This window comes from Trachypithecus francoisi, unplaced genomic scaffold (genome assembly GCF_009764315.1).
Source record: "Trachypithecus francoisi isolate TF-2019V2 unplaced genomic scaffold, Tfra_2.0 Lachesis_group15, whole genome shotgun sequence".
Lineage (NCBI taxonomy): Eukaryota > Metazoa > Chordata > Mammalia > Primates > Cercopithecidae > Trachypithecus > Trachypithecus francoisi.
The window spans coordinates 57,702,453-57,725,838 of record NW_022681460.1 but is presented as its reverse complement, the minus strand read 5'-3'; the positions used below and the strand labels follow the sequence as shown (position 1 = coordinate 57,725,838).

The window sequence follows — 23,386 nt, the reverse complement described above, 5'->3', positions numbered from 1 at the left end:
GCCATATGGGTCGTGCTGACACCTGGGTTTATGCCTCATTTTTATTGTGTGTGTCTTGGGAAGCAGAGGACTTACAAGTAGGTAAGTCTCATGAACCTTTTATTTCTAAATTACTTTGCCAAAGGTGTTTTTCAGAAGGGTTTAAATTTTTTTTTTCACTAAAATAAATTAGATGCCATCTAGAAATTTTCCTTTTCCCTTCATTCATTATATGTGTCTCATAAGTTCAACAGAGGCAAACTTGAAATGATATTCAGTTGAAATTAATACAGTTCCAGACTAGTGAATTACACAGCAATACTCTTAAACTGTTGTGGTTCTAGAGGTACAAGGTATAGATGTCAAGAGTTGTGGGCCCACTAGCTACTTGTGGGTACCTTACAGGCCCTGCAGTCACTGAGACCCAGGATTTCAGTCTCTACTCTTCTAAGTTCAGAACCTCCGTCTTTGGTTGGTTGGTTGATTGATTGGTTGTTGAGACAGAGTCTCACTCTGTCGCCCAGCCTGGAGTGTAGTGAGGAAATCTTGACTCACTGCAACCTCGAGCTCTTGGGCTAAAGGGATTCTCCCACCTCAGCCTGTCTAGTAGCTGGGACCACAGACATGCACCCCACGCCAGGCTAATTTTTTTTTGTATTTTTTGTAGAGACAAGGTTTCAGCATGTTGCCCAAGCTAGTTTCAAACTCCTGGGCTCACATGATCCACCCACCTCGGCCTCCCAAAATTCTAGGATTACAGGCATGAAAGAACCTCAGTCTTATTATTGAATTGACTTAAATACAGCTGCTCTTCTGCAGAGGTGGGGTCTGTCTGCCACATGGATTCATTTTGTGTGGTCAAAAGACTTCCGTGGACGGTACCACAGATTGACAAGATCCTGTTCTCTGACATTCCAAAGACTAGATTCTGTGCAGGTCACTCGTCCCTTCAGTGTGCTCATTTTATTGTTTTCTTGAAACAGGTTGATAGACTTGATGAGGCCACAGCTTCTTATCTTACCCTTGTTTTTTTTGGTTAAATTGACAGTGCAAAGCAAAAGGATTAATTCCTTATTCTATACTGTTACGTTTTACTAAGGAAATCTCCTAAATCTGTCTTGCTAATACTAGAAAAAGCAAAAATTGAATAGATGGTTGCATAGCAAAGGAGAGGCAAATGTAATCAAGTCTTCTTGTGATGCCTGAATCTAGCCTTCAAGTTATAAGACTTTAGCATGAATTAGACTGATAATCATCGTGATTTTGATAAGATCATCACATCATGATTTTATCAAAACCTGGGAATTAGGGAGAAAAACTCAGGAAAATATACAGTACAAATCAACTTAAGATGAAAATAGAGAAAAAAAAATCAAGCAACTTTAATTTTGACTAGTGTGAGGCTGTTCTACTGCAGTAATTAACATCTGCAGCACTCAAGAGGGGCACACCCCCCGCCCTCACCGCATGACCGAGCCCACCACCATATATGCCATGTCAGGTGGGGTTCATTAAGACAGCACTGGGTGGCACGTAGAGAGGCAGCGTGTGGACATGCAGCTTCACTTGCCCTCTTAGCAAGGTACCTTTTCCCGAGGCCCGTTGCTCTTCCATTTAGTCGAATGTTTAAAAGGAAATTACCTGTTGACATATTTCACAAATCCGCCAGAGTCGCACCAGGCACCCTGGAGGAGGGTCCCTCCACCTGTGGTTAGTGGTGGCCGATCAGGACCCTCCCTGGCCCACCTACAGGGGGTGCCTTTCCCCTGCAGTCTGTGTGGGGCGTGCAGGGCACAGCAGCTGAGCCTGGAGACACAGCCCCTGCCGTGTGTGACCCTGCCACTTCTGATGCTTAGACGCCTTCGGTTCTCACCGTAGAGACTTGACTGTTTCACACTGCAGTTGACTATTGGGTTAGGTTAATAACTGTGTGTGTGTGTGTGTGTATATGTAATATATATTATATATATATATTTCTTTTTTTTAAGATGGAGTCTGGCTGTGTTGCTCAGGCTGGGGTGCCTTGGCGCAATCTCAGCTCACTGCAACCTCTGCCTCCTGGGTTCCAGCAATTTTCCAGCCTCAGCCTCCGGAGTAGCTAGGATAACAGGTGCCCACCACCACACCCAGCTGACTTTTTGTATTTTTAGTAGAGATGGGATTTCATCGTGTTGGCCAGGCTGGCCTCAAACTCCTGACCTCAAGTGATCCGTCTGCCTCATCCTCCCAAAGTGCTGGGATTACAGGCATGAGCCACTGTGCCCGGCCTCTTTGTGTATTTTTTAATGTCAGTGCTTACCTTTTATACAATCTTCTATTTGAGAAATAAATTGTGTATCTGCGTGATGAAAGTAAAACTAGGCATATATGCAATATGATAATGTAAAGACAATTTCTTTTCACTAATTATCCAGTTATTAGAACACCTTTTGGGCCAGGTGCAGTGGCTCACACCTATAATCCCAACACTTTGGGAGGCCGAGGTGGGTGAATTGCTTGAGCCTTGGAGTTTGAGACCAGCCTGGGTAACACAGTGAAACCCCATCTCTACCAAAAATACAAATATTAGCCTAATGTGGTGGCATGCGCCTGTAATCCCAGCTACCCGGGAGGCTGAGGCAGGAGAATTACTTGAACCCGGGAGGTGGAGGTTGCAGTGAGCTAAGATTGCACCACTGCACTCTAGTCTGGGCGACACAGCAAGACCTTGTCTCGAAAAAAATAAAAAGAACACTTTCTTGCCTATTCCTTGGCTGATTTTATCTATTCATTGTCAGTTGTCCTACAATAGTTACTATATTTTTTTCCCTGCAGCAACCACATGAGATAGAGAATCTTTTATTACACCCTTTTTACAGAGGAGGAAACTGAGCTTTGGAGTAACAGGTAGCTTTCCAGAGGTCACCTGCCCAGAACCAGACAGTGAGACCTGCCTCCTGGGAGGCCTCTCTTCTTCACTTGGCTGCCTCGACATCAGATGCTGGCCTCTGAGCATACCCACGTATCCTTGGGGTCTGCCTCTGACGTTAGCCCCAGTCCGGGATCCACTTCTGCCCCGGGAGAGGCAGCGGCTTGCACATGGCTCCCTTCCCCTCACCACTCTGCAGAGTCCTTCCTCCTGTGTTTCTCTTCATCACTCTCGTCACCACATGACATTGTCTTGATTTCTTTACTTGCCTGTCTCCTGCCACCAGAACATAAGCTCTTTGTCTTCATTCACTGCTGAATCCCCAGCATTTAGCCCAGAGCCTGGCATGTAAGAGGCCCTTAATAACTCTTTCTTAAATGAATGAATTTTGCTAAGGCAGAGTAATCCAGAGTCACTGATACTCCTTCCCCACTGCCTTGAGGCTTGACCGGTATTGGGTTGACCATTCGATGCCTAAGCGCAGTACCTGGCATATTATCCTTGTGGGGTGAGACTAAGGATAATTTTTGTCTGTTTCTATGCTTCAATATTTTCTGTATTGAGTTTTCATTACTTTGTAATTTTAAAAAGGAAGACAATAATTGTTGTAACATAAATGGAAAAAAACTACCAAAAGTGAAACATTGAAGTGACACTGTAAGGTAAGATAATAGGTCTTTCTCCTTCTTTTACAAACTTTGTGTAACATTGTAAGTTTTACATTTTAAGTAATTTTTAAATGCATATTGACCTAAGAGAAATATGGTACCTTATATATAGTTCAGAAAACAAATTCTGTGTATTTATTCCCACAAATAGGACTTGAAACTTGTGGTAAGTCAGCTTTCATTTTGATGAACCTGTATTTGTGATCATCTAACTACTTGATACATTTCCCTGGCTAAAAGAGCAGCATTGTATGATAGATCTAAGTAGAAACATAGAATTGAAAGAAGCTGTATTGAAATAGAACTTTGTTTTTCACAGAAAAGATCTTACTTAAATATGATAACCAACAAATAAATACATGAAAAATGCCCAAAATTTTTTTTCATTAGGAAAATGAAAATTAAAGCTAAATTGATTTCTATTACATACTGATTCAAATGGCTAATTTTTTTAAGTTGGAATATCAAGTGCTGGCAGTTAGAACTCTCACACAGTATTTGATGGGAATATATACAAAATAATACAGCCACAGTTTGGCAGTTTCTTATAAACATGTACTTACCATACAGCCAAGCAATCTCATTTCTAGGGATTTACAAAGAAAAATGAAACATATTCCTACCACACAAAGACCTGTATACAAATTTTTAGCAGCTCTACTCATAATTGCCAAAAACTAGAAACCATATCCAAGAATGGACTACTACTCAGCACTGAAAGGGAACGCACAGATGCCTGCAATGGTGTGGATGGATGTCAAAGGCATGCTGCTAAGAAACCAAGCACGAAAGCCTATACTGTGCAACTCCATGCGACCTTGTAGAGAAGTAAAATGACATGAACGGAAATCAGATCAGTGGTTGCCAGGGGGTGGGCATGAGGTTGACTTACAGAAGGGAAAGAGGGAACTTTCTCCTCCTTTCATTTCTTGTGAGATAAATATTTTGTACCTTGATTGTGCTGTCGATTACAGGATTATAGATTTTTTTATATCTCAGTATAGATAGACATGGCAAAGCTGGGCACGTTGGCTCACGCCTGTAATCCCAGCACTTTGGGAGGCGAGGGCGGGTGGGTTGTTTGAGGCCAGGCGTTTGAGACTAGCCCGGGCAACATGACAAAACCCCGTCTCTACTAAAAATACAAAAACTAGCCTACCATGGTAGTACACGCCTGTAAACCCAGCTACTCAGGAGGCTTAAGTGGGAGGATCACTTAAACTCAGGAGGCAGAGGTTGCAGTGAGCCAGGATCACGCCACTGCACTCCAGCGTGGGTGACAGAGCAAGACTCTGTCTCAAAAAAAAAAAAACACAATATTTTGTAGTGACTGTTATAAAAATGGTAAACATTGCTGGCTACAAGACAAGATAAATGCATATTTAGCCCTCATTCACAACTGCCTTTATCATAGTGTGTAGCTAATTATGCATTTCTTTTTCCCACAAGGGTAAGATTTCTGATTTATGGCATGCACCTCCATTTTCTCCTCCACCATATGGGGAATACGCAGAACCTTGCCCACAGTAGTTGTTCATAACTGTTGAGTGATTGAAACTTAGAAGCAAAATTTCATATATGAGTGGAAACATTTAGTAGTTTACAAAAAGCAGTACTCTCTGAATATGTATTGTAACTAGCAACTTTAAATTTTCTGGAGTCAGGTACAGAATTTTTTGTGATCTGCCTGAAATGATGACGGTGACTTGAATAGGGTCTAGTTTCTGCTTCCTCTCTCTGGGCTTGAATGGAAGTCTTGGTGGGTAGAAATCTGAATTCTATTGGTGACCAATTTTCCAAAACTAGTGTGCCAAGATGAACCCACTTGAAAACTGTGGGCTCTTGGACTTGGCTGCAAGACCAGTCCAGCTGAGGTGGGCTGGCCCGGCATCTGCCGCCTTCATTGTGCTTAATGCTGGATCCATCTGTTTTCTGTCAAAGCCAGTGCCAACAAATTACTAACCTATTAGAGAAACATGGAAATAAGATTGCACTTCTCATTCCTGGCTTTTCCTCTCATATTTTGCTTGGCTTACATATTTGGTTTTTGTTTATTTTGAGAAGAAAAATACGTTATCGAGTAGTTGGGGGGGCATGAATCATTTTTTGCCCCATGCACACATTTTTAAAAGATGAGGGGGGTGATGTTAGTGATGTTGTTATGGCCGTTGATGACGATGGCAGCTGTCATTTGTTAGGCAGCGCTGTGCCTGGCACTGCACTTGTTACTTTCCGCCTCTTATTCATTATCGTCATCACTTTACAGATGACAGAACCACAGTTCAGAGAGGTTAAACAACTTGTCACGGTGCTAGGGAGTGTCAGAACCAGTATTCACACCCAGATTCTGAAGCCTGTGCTTTATCCATTGCTGCCTCTTAAACCATTTTAAGCCTTTAGAAACTATTTTTATCCAGGCACGTGAGTCTAATGAGGAAAGTTTCAAAGAAAAGAAAAGGGGACTTTGTATTTCTTCTATCCGATAGAGGCCTCTGTAATTAGAACGTATTTCCTTGACACGCGCTTTTGAGTGCCAATTCATGGAATCAACCCAACTGATTGGAGAGAAAGAGATTGGCACCCCAGGCCTAAGCGCCTTTCTAAGCACAAGTGCACACACACATGTCTTGGTGTGCATGGCTGTGCTCAAACGCGTACTCCACCAGGTTGCAGACGCTTCCTGCCAGAAGATGAAGACCAGCTGCCGAATTGAGCAAAGCTATTGAAACACAGCTCTTCTCTCTTTGGTACATAATGTGAGTGAGAGATGAAGGTAGGGTACAGAGTAACTAAACATCTCAGTAGTTTCTTTCCTTTGTGTTCATTAAAATACAGCCCTTGACTGCCAGTTAAACCCAGGAAGTTGGAGTGCCAACATTTCCCCATTTCAGCTATAAGCAGAGTTCAACAAACTCAGAAACCTTCTTTCTCTAATAAAACTACATGATGGGTATAGTCTAAACGCTTGTTTTCTAAAACAAGATTAAAGGATTACTTCATTTCCTTCTAAAGCAAAGGCACATAAGTTTTCACTGAAAAAGATTTCTTACCGAGTCACTTATCCAGTGTTGGGGGAGGGTGGAAACTAGCCCTCAAGTAATGGCATAAATATATGAATTAATTACTTGTGCATTCAAACTATGAATGAGTATATTTATTTTTAATAAAAGCAAGAGCCAAGAAGGAGCACTGTATCTCACTGATCTTACCAGATCATCTGGAAGCGAAGGGGATGTGAGCTCAGGGAGGAGGAGGAGGAGGAGTCTGAATTCCTTCTCACAGGCAAGAGTCGTGAGGACTGGGGCTCTCTCTGGGTAAGCGTGGGAAGAGGAAGGGCCCAGCAGCTGGCCCCTGCTCTGTGCCCGCCTACTAGGGTGCACAGAAGGTGCCTTTTCCGCCAAGACTGCGTGACGGGAAAACGGAGTGTATGTGTGTCCCGTGGGATGGGAGATTCAGAAGCAACTTAAGAAATTTTTGTAAAGAACTTTGAAACTGATGAAGAGTGGTGTTTTTTTATTTTTTATTTTTAACTTGAAAACAGAGTTTTGATGGTATCGGCAAACTTCAGCTGTGCAAAAGCAGTGCCTCTTCATGCCGAAGCAGTTTGACTTTAAGGAGCCACCAATAAAAGGCTAATGGCATGTGGCCCAGCGCACCCAAAGTGTCTTCGCTGTGCCTCTCCTGTTCCTGTTTACTGTTCCCCTCTGTCTTCCACTTTCTTTCCCAGTTCCTCAGATCTGCCATTGCGCACTCCGGCATCCCCTGAAGCCTTTCTCAGCCTTCCAGATGGTGTTCGGGGTTAAGGAAGCTGCTGACTTGACCAGGTCTTACTTGCTGTTGCTAGTGTAGCAGTTTATTAGCTTGTCCCAAGACCAGTCTGTGTCAGGAGTCCACAGATTGTGGCCCGCTCTGGCCCACTACCTGTTTTTGTAAATAAAGTTTTATTGGAACATCACTACTGCCATCTGTGTGTGTGGCTGCTTTGGGGGCTACAGTGGCAGGATTGAGTAATCATGATAGAGACTATTTGCCCCAGACGCTTAAACTATTTCCTATCTGGCCCTTGACAAAAGTGTGCCTGCCCACATCTGCACGGACAGTGGCCCGTGCGTCGCCTGTAAGGAATAACACATGCCTCCCGGACAGCCAAATGGAAATGCACGCAGTGTCTCTCACAGAGAGCAGACGCACAGTAAATGGGGAGAAGTCTGCAGAGGTCTCTTGCAGATTTGTAGGTGATGGAACTTTGTATGTGTGAATTTAAGAAAGCCGGTTTTGACCATTATGGTAACATTGTTACATAAATGTGATTTTTCTTAAATATTTGAGAGACTGTGTAGCAGAATGTGTCATGCTTGGACTCTAAACTACACTCCGGGCTGCCTGGGCTCAGACATTCCTCCTCCAGTTGTGGGCCACGTGACCATGGCACATTTGTTGTTATTCACAGCCCTATGCCTTAGGCTCCTCATCTCCAACATGAGGATTATAATAATGTGTACCTCCTAGGCCTGATCTGGGGATTAAGTGAGTTAACACAAAGAACTTGGAACTGAGCTTAGCACATAGTAAATATTAAGTGTTTGCTTTTATTGCAGTTATTAATCCAATCCTATCTCTGCTGGAAATCCTTGAGAAGCTCCTCCTTATCAACAAGATAAACCTCAAACTTAGAAGCCTGGTACACAAGGCCCTGCCAGACCCAGCCTCTCCCCTCTACCCGCCGACAGCCACACACAGCGCCCCAGTGGCTGTCCCAAGTCAGTCTGCCCTTGCCATCGAGCCGGTGTCCCCAGCCTCTCAACCATAAGTGCCCTTTCCCCTCTTCTGCCATAGCCCCCAGCCAACAATGAAGCCCCCATCAAGTGGCACCCACAATTTAGATACTTTACATGCATTATATGGTTTAATCCTGAGAACACCTCTTCACATGGACAATGTTAGGATTCTCTTTGTTTTACAGAGAAGAGAATGAAACAAGAAAAGATGAAAGCAACTTCCCTAAGGTCCTGCAGGCAGGCAATGCAGAGGCTCACCCAGCTGCAGGCTCTCCCAGTCCCTGAAGCCAGCTCTTGAGGGTTCAGCTCCAGAAGTGCTCTTTCAGAGGACTCTCCACCAGCCCCCACCAAGGGGGCCCTCAAGCCTGCAGCCCCCATCAGACTCACTCTCCCTTCTCTCTGCACTTTTCACATTGCATGCTTTTTTTTGTTTTGCTTCTATACTTTTTCTTGTTTTTACCCTTACTGCTTTACCGCACACACACACACATGCATAACCATACGTGTGCACGCATGCACACACACGCATGCTCACCCATGTAGATTGTGAGCTTCTCGAGTGCAGGAATTGGATTGTATTTAGTTTTATGTCACCTGTGCCTAGAACAGCTTTTGGTGTATAGTAAGTGTATAGTTGTGTTACATGGATGGAGAAAGGCTTCCAAAAAGTAGTAAGGACTGATTGGGAAACACTAATCCATATTCCACACACACACTTGTCTTTTACATTTATGTGATTTCAACATTCATTTATCAGGAGGCAGCACGTTTTATTGGTTGAAGACATGGGTCCCCGAGTCAGTTTGCTAGAGCTTCAGTCCTAATCTTCTAGCTCTTGATTTTTCTCATTTGTAAATAGAGTCCTGGGGCTATCTATATTTCACGTGGTTATTGGAAGAAATGAATGAATTCATTGGTGTAAAACACTTAACCAGGTGCCCAGCACACACTGTGGTTCAGCAGTTCAATTATGATTGAAGTAGTATCGTGTATCTTTGATTTACTTGAATTTATCTACACACAAAGTAAAAGGTGTGAAAGGGGAGGGAAAACATCTGCCATCCCTCACCTATGCCTCCCGCCTTGCCCGCCATCCCTCACCCCTACCTCCGACCCTGCCCTCCCTCCCTCACCCCTGCCTCTGGCCCTGCCCTCTGTCCTCCAACACCCCCCCCCCCCCCCCCCCCGCCTCGGGCCCTGCCCGCCATCAGTCACCCCCCAACTCCCGCCTCCGCCCCTGCCCGTCAGCCCTCATCCTTGCCTGCCGCCCTCACCCCCGCCTCCGGCCCTGCCCGCCAGCCCTCACCCCCACCTCCGGCCCTGCCTGCCAGCCCTCACCCCTGTCCGCCAGCCCTCACCCCTGTCTCTGGCCCTGCCGCCATCCCTCACCCCAGCCCCCGGCCCTGCCCACCTCCAGCCCTGCCTGCCAGCCCTCACCCCGGCCCCCGGCCCTGCCAGCCAGCCCTCACCCCTGCCCCCGCCCTGCTCGCCATCCCTCACCCCCGCCCCCGGCCCTGCCCGCCGGCCCTCACCTCCGCCCCCGGCCCTGCCCGCCATCCCTCACCCCTGCCCCCGGCCCTGCCCCCCATCCCTCACCCCCGCCCCCGGCCCTGCCCGCCATCCCTCACCCCCACCCCCGGCCCTGCCCGCCAGCCCTCACCCCCACCTCCGGCCCTGCCTGCCAGCCCTCACCCCGGCCCCCGGCCCTGCCCCCCATCCCTCACCCCCGCCCCCCGCCCCCTGCCCGCCATCCCTCACCCCCGGCCCTGCCCGCCATCCCTCACCCCCGCCCCCGCCCTGCCCGCCGTCCCTCACCCCCGCCCCCGGCCCTGCCCGCCGTCCCTCACCCCCGCCCCCGGCCCTGCCCGCCGTCCTCACCCCCGCCCCCGCCCTGCCCGCCGTCCCTCACTCCCGCCCCCGGCCCTGCCCGCCGTCCCTCACCCCCGCCTCTGCCCCTGCCCGCCGCCCTCACCCCGGCCCCCGGCCCTGCCCTCCATCCCTCACCCCCGCCCCCGGCCCTGCCCGCCATCCCTCACCCCCGCCCCCGCCCTGCCCGCCGGCCCTCACCCCCGCCTCCGCCCCTGCCCGCCAGCTCTCCTGCTGCCGTGTGCCGTGCTTGTGCTGGGACAGTTTTTCGAGTTGTGGCAGCCAGCACAAACCAGCTGCTCGATCTGGTACCCAAGCAAAAAAAGAAAGAAAAAAAAATTATTCCCAACTTAGAGGAAAACTGGGGCTCATGTCAGGTTCCCGCGCGACACCTTCCTGGGGGGTTTTAAGGGATGATTTTGACCATATGTGCATCTCGTCTTACACGTTGTCTTGTGGAGCCCTTTCACATGGCTGTTGAAGGCAGCAGTGATCTAGTGGTGTGATCTCAGAGTGGTGCTCACCATTTTGGTTGAAATATGAGAATGTGTGGTGTTGAATGGATTGAGGCAGCACTCGGTATCCCTTGCCTATTCATAGGGTTTGTTTTTTGTTTGTCGTTTGTTTCTTTTTATGACCAGCCTGAATTTCTCTTCATCAGTGCAGTGGTCCTCTGGGGCTGTCTGTATTTGAGTCACTCTCTGAGGGCGTGGGAGTGTGCAGAGAGAGCATGTTTGAGACTGGCAGCTGCACCAGCACCAACAGGAAGGGCCAATAAGGGTCATGACTAATACTCCTGCTGATCACATTGTTGGACAAAAAGTATTTCCAGTGAATGTTGTCACAAGTTTAAATAAAAGGCTTTACTTTGTGTTTGCTTTTTGTTTAGGTAACTACTCCAGACCCCCAGCGTATAGTGGGGTGCCCAGTGCAAGCTACAGCGGCCCAGGGCCCGGTATGGGTATCAGTGCCAACAACCAGATGCATGGACAAGGGCCAAGCCAGCCATGTGGTGCTGTGCCCCTGGGACGAATGCCATCAGCTGGGATGCAGAACAGACCATTTCCTGGAAATATGAGCAGCATGACCCCCAGTTCTCCTGGCATGTCTCAGCAGGGAGGGCCAGGAATGGGGCCGCCAATGCCAACTGTGAACCGTAAGGCACAGGAGGCAGCCGCAGCAGTGATGCAGGCTGCTGCGAACTCAGCACAAAGCAGGTACGCCACCCAGGAGCACGCCCCGGGCAGGTACGCTGTGTGTCTATGCGTGACCACATGACTGCGCACATAGCTGCATTGTTCCCCGGGGTCACACAGAGCAGTAGAATGTCACTGTGCTTGGCCGTTCTTTTTATGTTAAATATATTCTGTAGCATCAAGGTCAGAGAACTAAGTGACGAACCATGTTTTATGATACATGAGGAAGGAATATGAGCAGTGGGCACATCAGTCGTGGGAGGTGATTTGAAATGCCTGTGAATAGTCATTGCAGCAGCAAACCAGATCCAGTTGCACAGGGAAGTGTCTGCGTGGTACCAACTGAAGCAGTGACTTTTAAGCAGGAAATACTAAAGCTTAGGAACGATTTAAAATCTAAAACATTGAAAAGGAAACACACTCCCCATCTTTTTTTCACCCTATCACAAGAATCTTCATAAAATACAAACTTTGTATGTATACATACGTCTATTGTGTGTTTGTCTAAACGTATATGTGTGAGATTTATATACTTTACATTCTTACGTTATATTTTATTTTTCCAGGCACATCTATCTGTCCAAACCAAAATGAGGTTTAAAAAGCAAAGATAATATTTTAGAAAGTTTGAGTTGATAAAGCGAAAGGGTTTAGCTACAATTACTCATTTTTAATCCCGAATTAAAAATTACTTTTGAAGTAAATACTTGACCTGGATAAAAGTAACATAATTAAAAATTTATAAGGCAAAGGTGAATACATTTTAAAAGCACATGTAAATATGTTTTAAAGCAGAGTACTTTGAAAGATGTTTATCTTAATGGTATCTTCAGAAGCAAAGGTAGAAGATTCTGATTTTTGTCAAAGGGAAACAAAAGCTAAGGTGTGTGTGCGTGTGTGCATGTGTGTGTGCGTGTGTGCATGTGTGTGTGCGTGTGTGCATGTGTGTGTGTGCGTGTGTGTGTGTCTGTGCATGTATGGGCATGTGTTTTTAAATGTGTCTTTTCTTACTTTTCCTCTGAAGCTGCTATCTGGGGAATGTGGGACCCCTCCAGTCTTATTGTTTTCTCCAAATAATAATAAATTTCCCTTGAGGAAATAAAATGAAAATCAGTCATTATCTTTCTTTCTGTCTCCACATTACAATTACTTAAAATTTTCTGAACTCCAGCAGTCTAGCCCTCTGCTGAACCCACACAGGCTTTAGGGAATGTTTTTGTAAACCTGTCTGTGAAAACTGGTTTGGCTGTTCAAATTGAAGTTCGAATTCAAGTTTAAATGAATTGTCCATTGTTGCAACTTATAAAGCACAAGTTATTTTCTTTTTTTAAGTAGAAAGTATTTGATTGTATTTGGCACGCAGCCTTCGGGAGGGACCTCAGAAGATAGCCACAGAGAGCCAGGCATGATTTTGTGTGGTTACAAAGCCATGCGTGCCCCCTTTCTGAGTCAGTGTTTATATCATTCTGAAGTAATCAATACATAAATACACATCCATGCATTGCCATTTTCTGTTTCTAATGCGTAGACCATTCCAAAGCCTTGCCTTCAACTTGCTGCCCATTTTAGCTCACCAAGATTTTAAATGGGGGCAGTATATCTTCTTGTTTGCTTTTACCAAAGTCAAAGCTATACTCTAAAATGGTAAATGGAGATTAGAATTGAGAATCTTACTTTTCTCTGCCTGTCCCCACCCTGTTGTTATAGGCATTTTCTATGCCCCCCACCCCTCAGGCAGCGGCAGGATACAGGGTATTCAGCTTGCCTCTGTGGTCTGTAAACCCCGCACCTACATGTGGGGGTGACAGATGGACAGGGATTCATGCTTGTGCATCAGAACAAATCCCAAGAAGCTGTTCTTCTGTTCCACTTTAGGCCACCATACATTAGGTCGCCTGCTTATCCCAGCCAGTCTGGGGCTGGCGGACGCCCCATGTTTTCTTCCCAGCACCCCAACTATGGCAACTCTCAGGCTCTCATGGTGCACCAGCCTGACCAGTACGGGTAGGTAGCAACACACCCCGACTTGCTGCGGGACCTGGGCGTTTTCTCTGCAACTGTTAAAGATCGTGACACCTGGCCACGAAAGGAATACCCAAACCAAGAAAGCGAAACACCTAACAGGAAATCCGTCTCTGAGGGGGTTGTCCTTGTGTTCATTTTTGTTGGTGTGTTTGTTTCGTTTTCCTTTCGTATTAACAGTACTGTGGCCGTTCGGTGGAAACCCGCATGTGTCCTCAGGCCCTGTCTGCATGGCTTTCGGCATGGCTGCTTTCCTTCATGCCTGAGAGGGAAATAGAAACTTTGATCTGTGTCGAAGACATGGAGTCACCAACTCTGGCATCATTTCCCCCATTGTTGTCGTTGTTTTGTCTAGGAACCTGTGTTGTGCAGCGCTGTTCTCATGACTGTATTCTCACTCCTGCCGCTACAGTGAGCGGCTGCCATACCCATCCCCAAATTAAGAGCACAGCATCTCATTTGACAAGAGACTCACTGCAGTTGAGCTGACACAGGCTATTCACAGGACTTAGGAGGGGTTTCATTATATCACCACCGAGCAAATGTCTGTGCCAAAGACTTCTATTATTTTCTTCTCCAGCGAGTATTAGAATATTGAAGTCACCAGGAAAATACAACAAAATAATCCAACAGAGAATGTTCTCTCTAAACACAGTGTTGCCATATTATTCTCAATTTCAACACAGGAATTACATACAGCAACAAAAAGTATCTCTTCTTTCCTACTACAAAACTATGTAGTATCAGGTTCTGTCACCTTGTTTAGATTAGTAAATGCTCTGAAAGTCTATTATTATTGAGTGAATTACTAAGCAAAAAAGTTATTGCTGTCATCCTGGGCAGACTTAACCATGTTTGGTAGGTAGTTTGCCTTAATCATGTTAGTTTTAGTAGAGACATGCATCATCTTTGGTTAAAATCAAACAGGGAACTATCACCTAGTTTGTTTAAACAGTGAACTTATAGAACTATGCTTTCACTACTGGTTATGAATGCCTGACAGAGCTTTTTAGTAGTTTTATATTCAGTTTATATTTATTTAGACAGAACAAATGATAATTTTGGAATCGAGAGCTCTGAAGTCTGTAAACATGGCCCTAAATGTGGACCAACAAATATAGAATCCTGTAAACATCATCCCCAAAGTGAAATAACAAATATGGAATGAGGTAAACGTGCTTATTCTTGGGAAATTGTCTTTTCCTCTTTGTTACTTTCTTGTGGTGCCTTCAAGGTCAATTCATGAGTCAGTAGGAAGATAGCAGTCGGAGGAAGCAAGCATTCATCATCTGCAGCTAATCCATAGGATCTGTCCTTTTACCAACTCCAGAGGCCTCTTTAGACCCACAAAGCTAGTTTGGCTGTGCCTTGCCAAGCCACATTAAGCAGCTGTGTAAAATGAATTTAAATGGCATGCATCAGAGTGAAATCTCTTCCACTGGGGCAGAAAATCGATGTTAGCTAACCAGCACAAGGAGATCAAATCTGTATTCCAGCCAGCAGCATCCAGATAGCTTCCTTAGAGTACAACACCTCCTCCTTAATTAAAAATAAGAAAAAGAAAAATGTTGGCGTTATTCTATGTAAATCTGATAAAGCACACTTGGCAAGGGCTCATATTCATAGCCCCGTGACTGTTAACTGTGAATTTTAACTTGTATGTCTACACTATTCTTTCTAAAAAAGAAAGAAGTTAAGTTTTATTTCTATTTTAAATCTTCCTTCTGTTCACTTCGCAATATGCATAACCTGTGTTATGTCTTTTTTTAAAAGCAGAAGCTTGAATCTGAGAAAACATGTGTATGACATGTTTTAGTGCTATGGGTTGAGAAATCTGATTTTCAACATCCTTTTGCTTTACTTATTTAACAGCTCATTGCAGCAAAGTCGTGGTTTTGCTTTGGTGTTTGTCTCCCTGTTGATGGCTCTGTTAGGTTAAAGTTAGGTTGGCGATTAGAAAAACTAGTTTGCTAAATGTTAGTTTCTCTTTGGGAGAGGAAGAAATGGCATACTGCAGGATTCACAGAGTCTGTCTGAATGACTTCTTTCTCAAGGCACAATCCCAAAGGACCTGGAGCCCATGGAAGAATCTGAAAAGGACAAATTAATGATGAAGGTGGAGCGTGAGTGAGTGTGTGTCTGCAATTAGACAGAAACAGAATGCTCGTTGTAAAAATGAAGGATTGTGGCAATTATGCTTCAGATTTTCTCAGCTGGTGAAACACAAGGTAGTATAGAGAAAAATGCAAGTTTAACTGGTTAGAAGCTGTTTTATTAATTTCTTTAAGAGTGACAGTATGAAGGTAAAATCGACCTGCTGCATTGAATAAATTAAGAAACATAGATTAATTTTTTTTTTCTTTTTCACCTTTTGAGTAAATTCCTCATTTTGATCATCAGAGGATTTACAGTAGAATCTGGTGAATCTTCTTGTTCAGGTACTAGATTCACTGTGCAGTAATATCCAGTCATTTGAAGTTAATGGTTTATCAGTAACATCTGTACAGAGCCCTCCTCCTCCTACACACTGATACACTTTGTATCAGAAAATGCATTGTTGTGTACAGTTTTAAAGCATTGCTAGTTAAGGAATTTACTTTTGAAGATACAAGAAACAGAGAGTTGGAAATACTAGCTGATCTTACTAAAAGCCCACTTCAGGAAGGGCAAATGAGTTCCATCCATCTGTAGATCAGTTCTCATGGCTGTCTGTAGCACCATTTTGGAGGATTCTGAGCCATTACCTGAGCATAGGTGAGCCAAAGTTTGCCAGAAGCTTAGGAAGAACTTTGGCCTACCACTTCCTAAAGAGCATAGCTATGGATCCCAGGCTAAACACAGGCTTTCATATAGCTCACTGCAACCTCAGATTCTGGGGCTCAAGCAATTCTCCCACCTCAGCCTCCCAAGTAGTTGGGACTAAAGGCACGTGCCACCATACGTGACTGATTTTGTCTTTACTTTTTTGTAGAGCCAGATTCTTACTGTTTTGCCCAGGCTGGTCATGAACTCCTAGCCTCGGGCAGTCCTCTCAGCCTCCCAAAGTGCTGGGATTACAGGTGTGAGCCACCACTCCTGACCTTGTAACATTTTTTAAATGACTGAATCCATTACGTTTAAAGCCTGTGTGTGCAGACGTGTGCAGGTAGAATAACTTCCCCCCAGTCATGCCGTGTGCCTTGCATCCTTTTATGAGTCCTAGATGGTACCTGGCGATGTCTAGCAATTGACAGCTCTTCAAAATACAACTGATTTGTGGATTTGAAATTTTCAGCATTATCCAGAATTTTTTCTTGGAAATGAGCTCTAGGAGGAAGCATGAGTTCACTGAATTTACAGAAGATCTCACAAGCCCTAGATCTTTAAGCCAGGGTAGATGGACAAACAGATTTTAATTCCTTAAGGCCCTAGCACCTCACATATATAAATTTTGATCAAGTCTTGAGTGACTTGAGATTGTGTCAAAATTCTGGCAGGGATCTTTAAGATAAGAAGAGGTTTCATAAGGATGCAGAGTTTCAATTACAGAACGATTGGGTCTCAGAGCTGGGAAGGTTTTAGATGTTATCCAGCCTCTACTTCTTGATTTTATGGTAGAGTCAACAAAGACCTACAGCGTCACCCACTCAGGACCATTGAGTCAGGAGCAGGGTCCCTGTCACCTGGTCCTGTTGTTCTTCTGCTCTTTTTTTTTTTTTTGAGATGGAGTCTCATTCTGTCACTAGGCTGGAGTGCAGTGGCGTAATCTCGGCTCACTGCAACCTCTCCCTCCCGGTTTCAAGCGATTCTTCTGCCTCAGCCTCCTGAGTAGCTGGGACTACAGGCATGCGCCACCACACCCAGCTGATTTTTGTATTTTTTTTTAGTAGACATGGGGTTTCACCATGTTGGCCAGAATGGCTTCAATCTCTTGACCTCGTGATCCACCCGTTTCCGCCTCCCAAAGTGCTGGGATTACAGGTGTGAGCCACCGCGCCCTGCCTGTTGTTCTTCTTTCTACTTTTTTGTTTTGTTTTGTTACAAAATACCTCTTCATTTTTGTTCTCCATCATATCTAAAGACAATCCTGCTATTAGAAACCAAATAGTAATGAGTATCTTAGTGGATCTTCCACCTCTTGCATTGAAATCTGGATTTTTTTTTCTCTTATCTGAATTTCGTTACTTCTGTTGCACCTAAAAGGAAATGCAGGCTTTGCATATTCCCGTGTAGACTCCACAGACTCCACGTGTAGCTTGAGTTAGATTGTTTCCAGAGCCAAGCACCTTGTGAGATAAGTAACAGTTACTTGCTGGCACAGGGTCAGGTTTGAATTTCTGTCCTTTTCACCGTTTGAGGTTTTTACCAACACTGCTTTGGCATTTAACATTGTTGGGACTGGAGTGTGGCTGTGGAAGTACTTGTGAGTTGTCGGGGAGCAGAGTAGGAAGGTGGTGATATTGACACGGATAAAGGTGCACACCTACGTGATGCTGGAATAAGCACTGCTGTTCCTTTACTGTCCCTGAGAGAGTCCTTGGTGGATTAACTGAGCATCAGAAGAAGGAGAAGTCTCAGACTTCTTAATTTCAAAAAAAAAAAAAGGTACAATGATTTAATCTGAGAAGTCTTCTTACTCTTGACTAGCAGGGAAGTTTTAATACTGAATATCACAAATATTATTCTGTAGACCTGCATTTTAATACTACATCATACCAAAAACTAGGGTCACTGAAATTAGCTTTCAAATGTTTTGTGTTGAGTCAATTAGGAAATTGGGAACTTTAGTTAAGATTATTTTTAAATCTTAGCCACTCATTAACAGGATGAATAAATTTCATAAGGTAGCTAGATCAGTAGTAACCCCACCATATTGCTGTTGGAGGAGCTGAGTGTTTTGTGAGAGTATGTGACTAGCTGCCTTCCTATGCTTGGAAGAAGCTGGGTCTATTTACAAATACAAATGAATTGGTCTGGCTTGTTGGATATACAGTGGGCTTGTATCTGTGCCTCATGTGCACCCCACATAGACACACCTTCCCGCCGCTGTTCTTTATTGAGGTGTATCTATAATTCATATCCTGTGTTGCCATTTGCCAGCAAGGCACTTTTTCTGTGTTATTTTCCTCTGAAGCCAGTATGATGCAATTCTGCTGATGGACGAAGAGCCGCTGATGTGGAAATACGTTAATGGAGATCGTGCATTAAAATGTCAAAGAGAAGGGGCAAAAAACTTCAAAGTGTGTCAAGCCCCAGTTATAGTGGGGTCCATGCGCTAAAGAGCAGTGAGCGATTTGTCTTAACCAAGAATCCAGCCCTTTGGATTTTGGACAATTAGGTTTTAACATAATAGCTATGATTTGAAAAGTCATGTTATGGAAAGACAAAGAGAAAAGATTTCAAAGGCTTAAACAGAGTTTTTATTTCCGCAATTAAATGTAAGCCTTTGCATTATCATCTAAATACTACGCTTTAATTTTTAGCCCCTTTTTCTCTTCAAAATTTAGAATTTGAATGAATGTTATTATGTTAGTATTTAAAGATTAGGATTTCAATTAAAACTTTTAGAATTGCAGAACTATTATGGAAGCCATAAAGTGCATTGATAAATCATCAAATCAAAAAGTAGTAAAACACTAATTCTAAAAAGACCAGAGATTTCTTCTTTAATTTTAATGAGAGCCAAGAAATCACAGCATGAAATGTACAGCCAACCTGAGAGGGACCAGAGACCACGAGGCGCCCCAGGCCACTGATGAGCATCACCCAGAGACTTTCAACAGCCACTGTACACCCTCACCCAGCCACGGGGCCGAGGCGCGGGAGCCTCAACGCCAAAATCCCCGGGTGGTTCTGGTGTGGAAGCCAACTCGGGTCTGAGGGGGGCCTCAGAAATAACCGCTACTGCAGAGCACGGAGGGCAGCGTTCAAGGGGAGGGCTGGGAGGCGTGCTCTGGACACTTCTTCCTTATGCGGCCTTCCTGAGGGATGTCTCATGAGGAGCACTCGGGGCTCGCACTGGGAGCACTCTATGGCATCAGAAGCTCGAGTCTGCGCCAACCTGACCCCGACTCAGGCTCTGGCGATCTGTTGATCATGGCAGAGTGTGTCTTCCCAAACGCTTTGTCTTGGTTTCTGCCCTTTTACTTCCTCTCAGACCTCAGTATCCTCCTCATCCTCCGAAATACTCAGTTCCCCACCACATCTAGCCTGCCCTCTTCATTCAGATTTTCCCGTCTCTGTGTCTGGGTCTGGCCCTCTCACAGCTGGTGGCTGTCTTCACTCGGAGATGGCTCCCAGTGACTCGCGCACCAGTGTCTATGCCACCTGACTTCACTTCCAGCTTCATGGCTCTGTTAACATCCTGCCCCCATAGATGCACACTCTCACACCAGATGTCCTGGGACCATCACAGCGAGAACCAGCCTTAGAGTGCACCCATCGCTGGGCGTCATCAGCCGCACAGCACAGCAAACCCCCGCGGTTCAGAGTTACGAAAGGCGAGGATCTTTGACATTACATGTGTGCAACAGGAGTGGCAATGGCCAGTGATGCCAACCTGCCAGGTATCAGGCCGATGACCAGCAGGTGGTGAATTTTTCACAGCCCTGAAATCTGGTAACCTCAACAGTGTTTTGGGCTGAAGGCAGCAGGAAAAGTTTGTAAGTGGTGAAGAGGCTATGACTGTGTCTTAGTATATTGCAGCTTGGGGTTTGGAAGGTGTCGTGGGTGACAGGGTATCTTAGTAGCAGTAATTAGAGTGAGAAGCAACTCGCTAAAATGCTAAGATTCCTCTTAATGTTGGTCTTCATTCTTGTTTTGAACTCCATTTCTGCCATTACATAGATTTAAAAAATCAAACAGGCCGGGCGCAGTGGCTCACGCCTGTAATCCCAGTACTTTGGGCTGCCAAGGTAGGAGAAACACTTGAGGCCAGGAGTTCACAAGCAGCCTGGGCAACATAGTGAGCTAGTCTCTATAAAAAGTGAAAAACAGTGAGCTAGGCATGGTAGCGCATGCCTCTAGTTCCAGGTACTCAGGAGGCTGAGGTGGGAGGATCACTTGAGTCCAGAAGTTCAAGGTTGCGGTGAGCAAGGATTGTGCCAGTGCACTCTGGCCTAGAGTAAAACAGTGAGACCCTGTCTCTTAAAAAATAATAATAATAATAACGAAAAACTCACAGACAGAAACTTGTAAGATTGTGGCCCTTGTTTTAAAAGTAAACTCGTACTGGATTACTTTTGATTGTTAAAATTCTTGCCAGGTAAGAACCTGTCTGAATCCTGTCCTGCACGGAGTGGCTGGTGAGGACATAAAGAACTATAGCTTAGCTCAGCTTACAAGCCTTGCCTACATTTTAACCCTAACTGAACAATGTTTGACTTTACCAAACTAAGTCACTTTGTGGCCCAGGCCACCGTTAACTCAGGAAATCTCTAAGAATTTTTCGGAGGATTTTTTTTAAGATCAGAAATTACTGTTTTTCTGTTTCCTGGACAAAGGCATTTTTTATTGGAGGTTTATACACAATATTGCTGTGACACAGTAATATAGGATGGAGAACTCGGGACCCAAATTAATTTTCTTAAGCCTACTGACAGGCCCATTAAGGCATGAGAGGTAGATAGAATGCATATAAGGTGGCTGTGTGCTTCACCCTCACACTCCTAAAACTCAGGTTCGTCCATCAGGGATTGTTATCTACTCCAAGTATTGTTGGGCTGATAAGCTCTGTGTCTGAGGCGGCGTGGCTCCAGACCTCTAAGACACCTGCTCCCTCCACTCTGCTCCTGTGGCTCCTCGGTGGCTAAGCCACTTTGGGATTAGCAGTTCACTCTCCTTTACACCTTGGGACCCTGGAAGGAGATGTCCTGGAATAAAAGTGGTGGTTATTCCTAGCACTGAGAAGTAATAGCCCTCCTTAGAAATAACTTGGAGATCTTTTCTTAATGGTACTATGATCTCAAGATAAACTTTTTAAAGTAAAGATCCTTAAATAGAATGCAGTAGAGATGACACTTTCTCTCTGTGGGTGACATCCATGGCAGCTAATGTTTCTTTCATGCTATATGGATCTAGTTTCACCAGCCCAGGGAGCTGTGCCATTTACATCTTCTCAGAGGTCAGTAGGATGTGATGTGATACCAAACCCCCAGAGTTCTGGAGAGTCACGCATTGCAGGGAAAAGACAGGATTTGGGAGCCACTGCTACCTTCTGTGGCTCTCATCCACACCTGAGGCAGGCCATGTGCTGGGGATCAGCAGGGAAGAGCTGAAATCAAAATCTCTGAACTAAATGCCTTCACAGTGTTGAGGTTCACTTTTGTATGGTTGCCAGGAAAGAGTTCGTAGTAGCAGAACAATGGGCTTAACAAACCAAAATCAACTTTGAGGATGAAGAGAACATCCTTAGTTATCAGTTGCTAAAATTCAAGCAGCCAGACACCGTGCTTGCGTTTTCTTCACACCCTGACAAGGAGGCCTCTCGCCTCAGAACCCTTGAGCTCTATTTGTTCTCCTGGTTGCTTTGAGAGAAAAGGTGAAGATCAGTGAGCTGCTTTAGGAACAACTAAAACTGGTTACCTGCATTGAAGCAAAAAGGAAGAGCTGAATCTTGAAATTGCACAACAGGTGCCGTTTCAGCAGGGAGTGCCAGGAGCAGAGCTGGTAACAGGTCGGAACCCTTTGAGAAATCTGTGTGAAGTACGAACAAAAGAGAAAAATGTTTCTGATGTTAGAGGCTTTTAAGAAATCCAGACTGGAATATGCAGTATTCCTCAGTGCTTAGCAAGAAGAGCTTCGCCAAGATGCAGGAGTCAAAAATACAGCTCTTCGGAGAAATGTGGAGACAATCAGGAGAAATGCTTTGAAAACAAGAGGCCCTGTGGGCAGTGCCACATTTTAAAGGCCCAGGCAAAGACGTGCCAGGGAGAAGTTCTATTCTGAAGAGCTAAGGCGTAGCCACTGAAAAGATTATTCTTGAGAGTATGGTGACAAAGTTACTACTGTTCCTTTACTTAGAAGTTCTCTTTCATAAAGCTGTCACAAAACAATATTCTTCTCTGCCCATTCTTAAAGGAAGGAAACAAAATGTAAACATATCAGCTACCAAAGGGTTTGGAGAGTTATTAACAGGGAACTGGAAGATAACTGGTAGCTGCTCCAGCTTGTCTGCTAGCATTGAACACGTGGAAGCTTTCTTTGAGTGAACAGACTGCATGGAAAACAGGTCACCTTCGCCAGTGGAGGAAGACTTAGACAAGACTCACGCAGTCTTATACAGGGACGTCCTGCATAGGGAGGAAAGATGACACTAAACCCTCTGCTTCTGCTTCCTGACCCGAGGGTCCACCTGCCTGTGTGACGCTAGGTACTCAGAGGCCTGTCCAAAGCCAAACCCTGTCCACATGTCCAAAACTAAGCCCGCGCTCTCCCCTGATGTTCTTTATTTCAGTGACTGCCCCATGATCTGCCCGTCACACAAGCTGGACACCTAGGAGACATCTAGGCACAACTTTTTTTTCCCCTAGATGGCCTAATTCATCACCAAATCCTGTCCATTTCACCTCCACGATATTGCTCAACTCTCTCTGTTGTGCTCCACCACCTGTTCCAAGGCGCTACCATCTCTTCCTTGGGTTGTGGTATCAGCCTCGTAACAGCCCCACATTTGTTCTTCCTGCCTCCGATGTGTTCTTCCCAACACGGCCAGAGAACAATGTCTTTAAAATAAACATATTTTAATGCCATTGCTCCTGCTTAAAAATCCCAAGTCTCTTCCTGTTTCTCTTAGGATAAAGACCAAACCCAGAGAACTGTAAGCCTGGCCCCCACCACTCTCACTTCTTATTTGGCTCTACCATATTTTCTCCTGGAGAGAGGCTCCTGGATGCCCCAGGGCCCTTGAATTTGCTGTTTCTCTTTTCTCTTCTCCTAACCTGGTTAATTCCAATGGATTGATCCCTCAGATCTGAGGGGTGAAGGGGATGT

General features: G+C 45.1%; 1 protein-coding gene across 9 annotated transcripts in view; it reads left to right on the top strand.

Annotated features, from left to right (window-relative positions):
* Positions 1-23,386, top strand: part of ARID1B (AT-rich interaction domain 1B) — a 442,707-nt gene that overhangs the window by 370,728 nt on the left and 48,593 nt on the right. For 4 of the 9 annotated variants that reach the window (XM_033234961.1, XM_033234967.1, XM_033234964.1 and 1 more), the window contains 2 exons: positions 11,089-11,416; positions 13,271-13,399. In XM_033234961.1, the coding sequence (XP_033090852.1) occupies positions 11,089-11,416; positions 13,271-13,399 (457 nt within the window). Of the gene's footprint in view, positions 1-11,088; positions 11,447-13,270; positions 13,400-23,386 lie in introns of all 9 variants that reach the window. The other 5 variants (XM_033234968.1, XM_033234969.1, XM_033234965.1 and 2 more) reach the window with 2 other exon arrangements.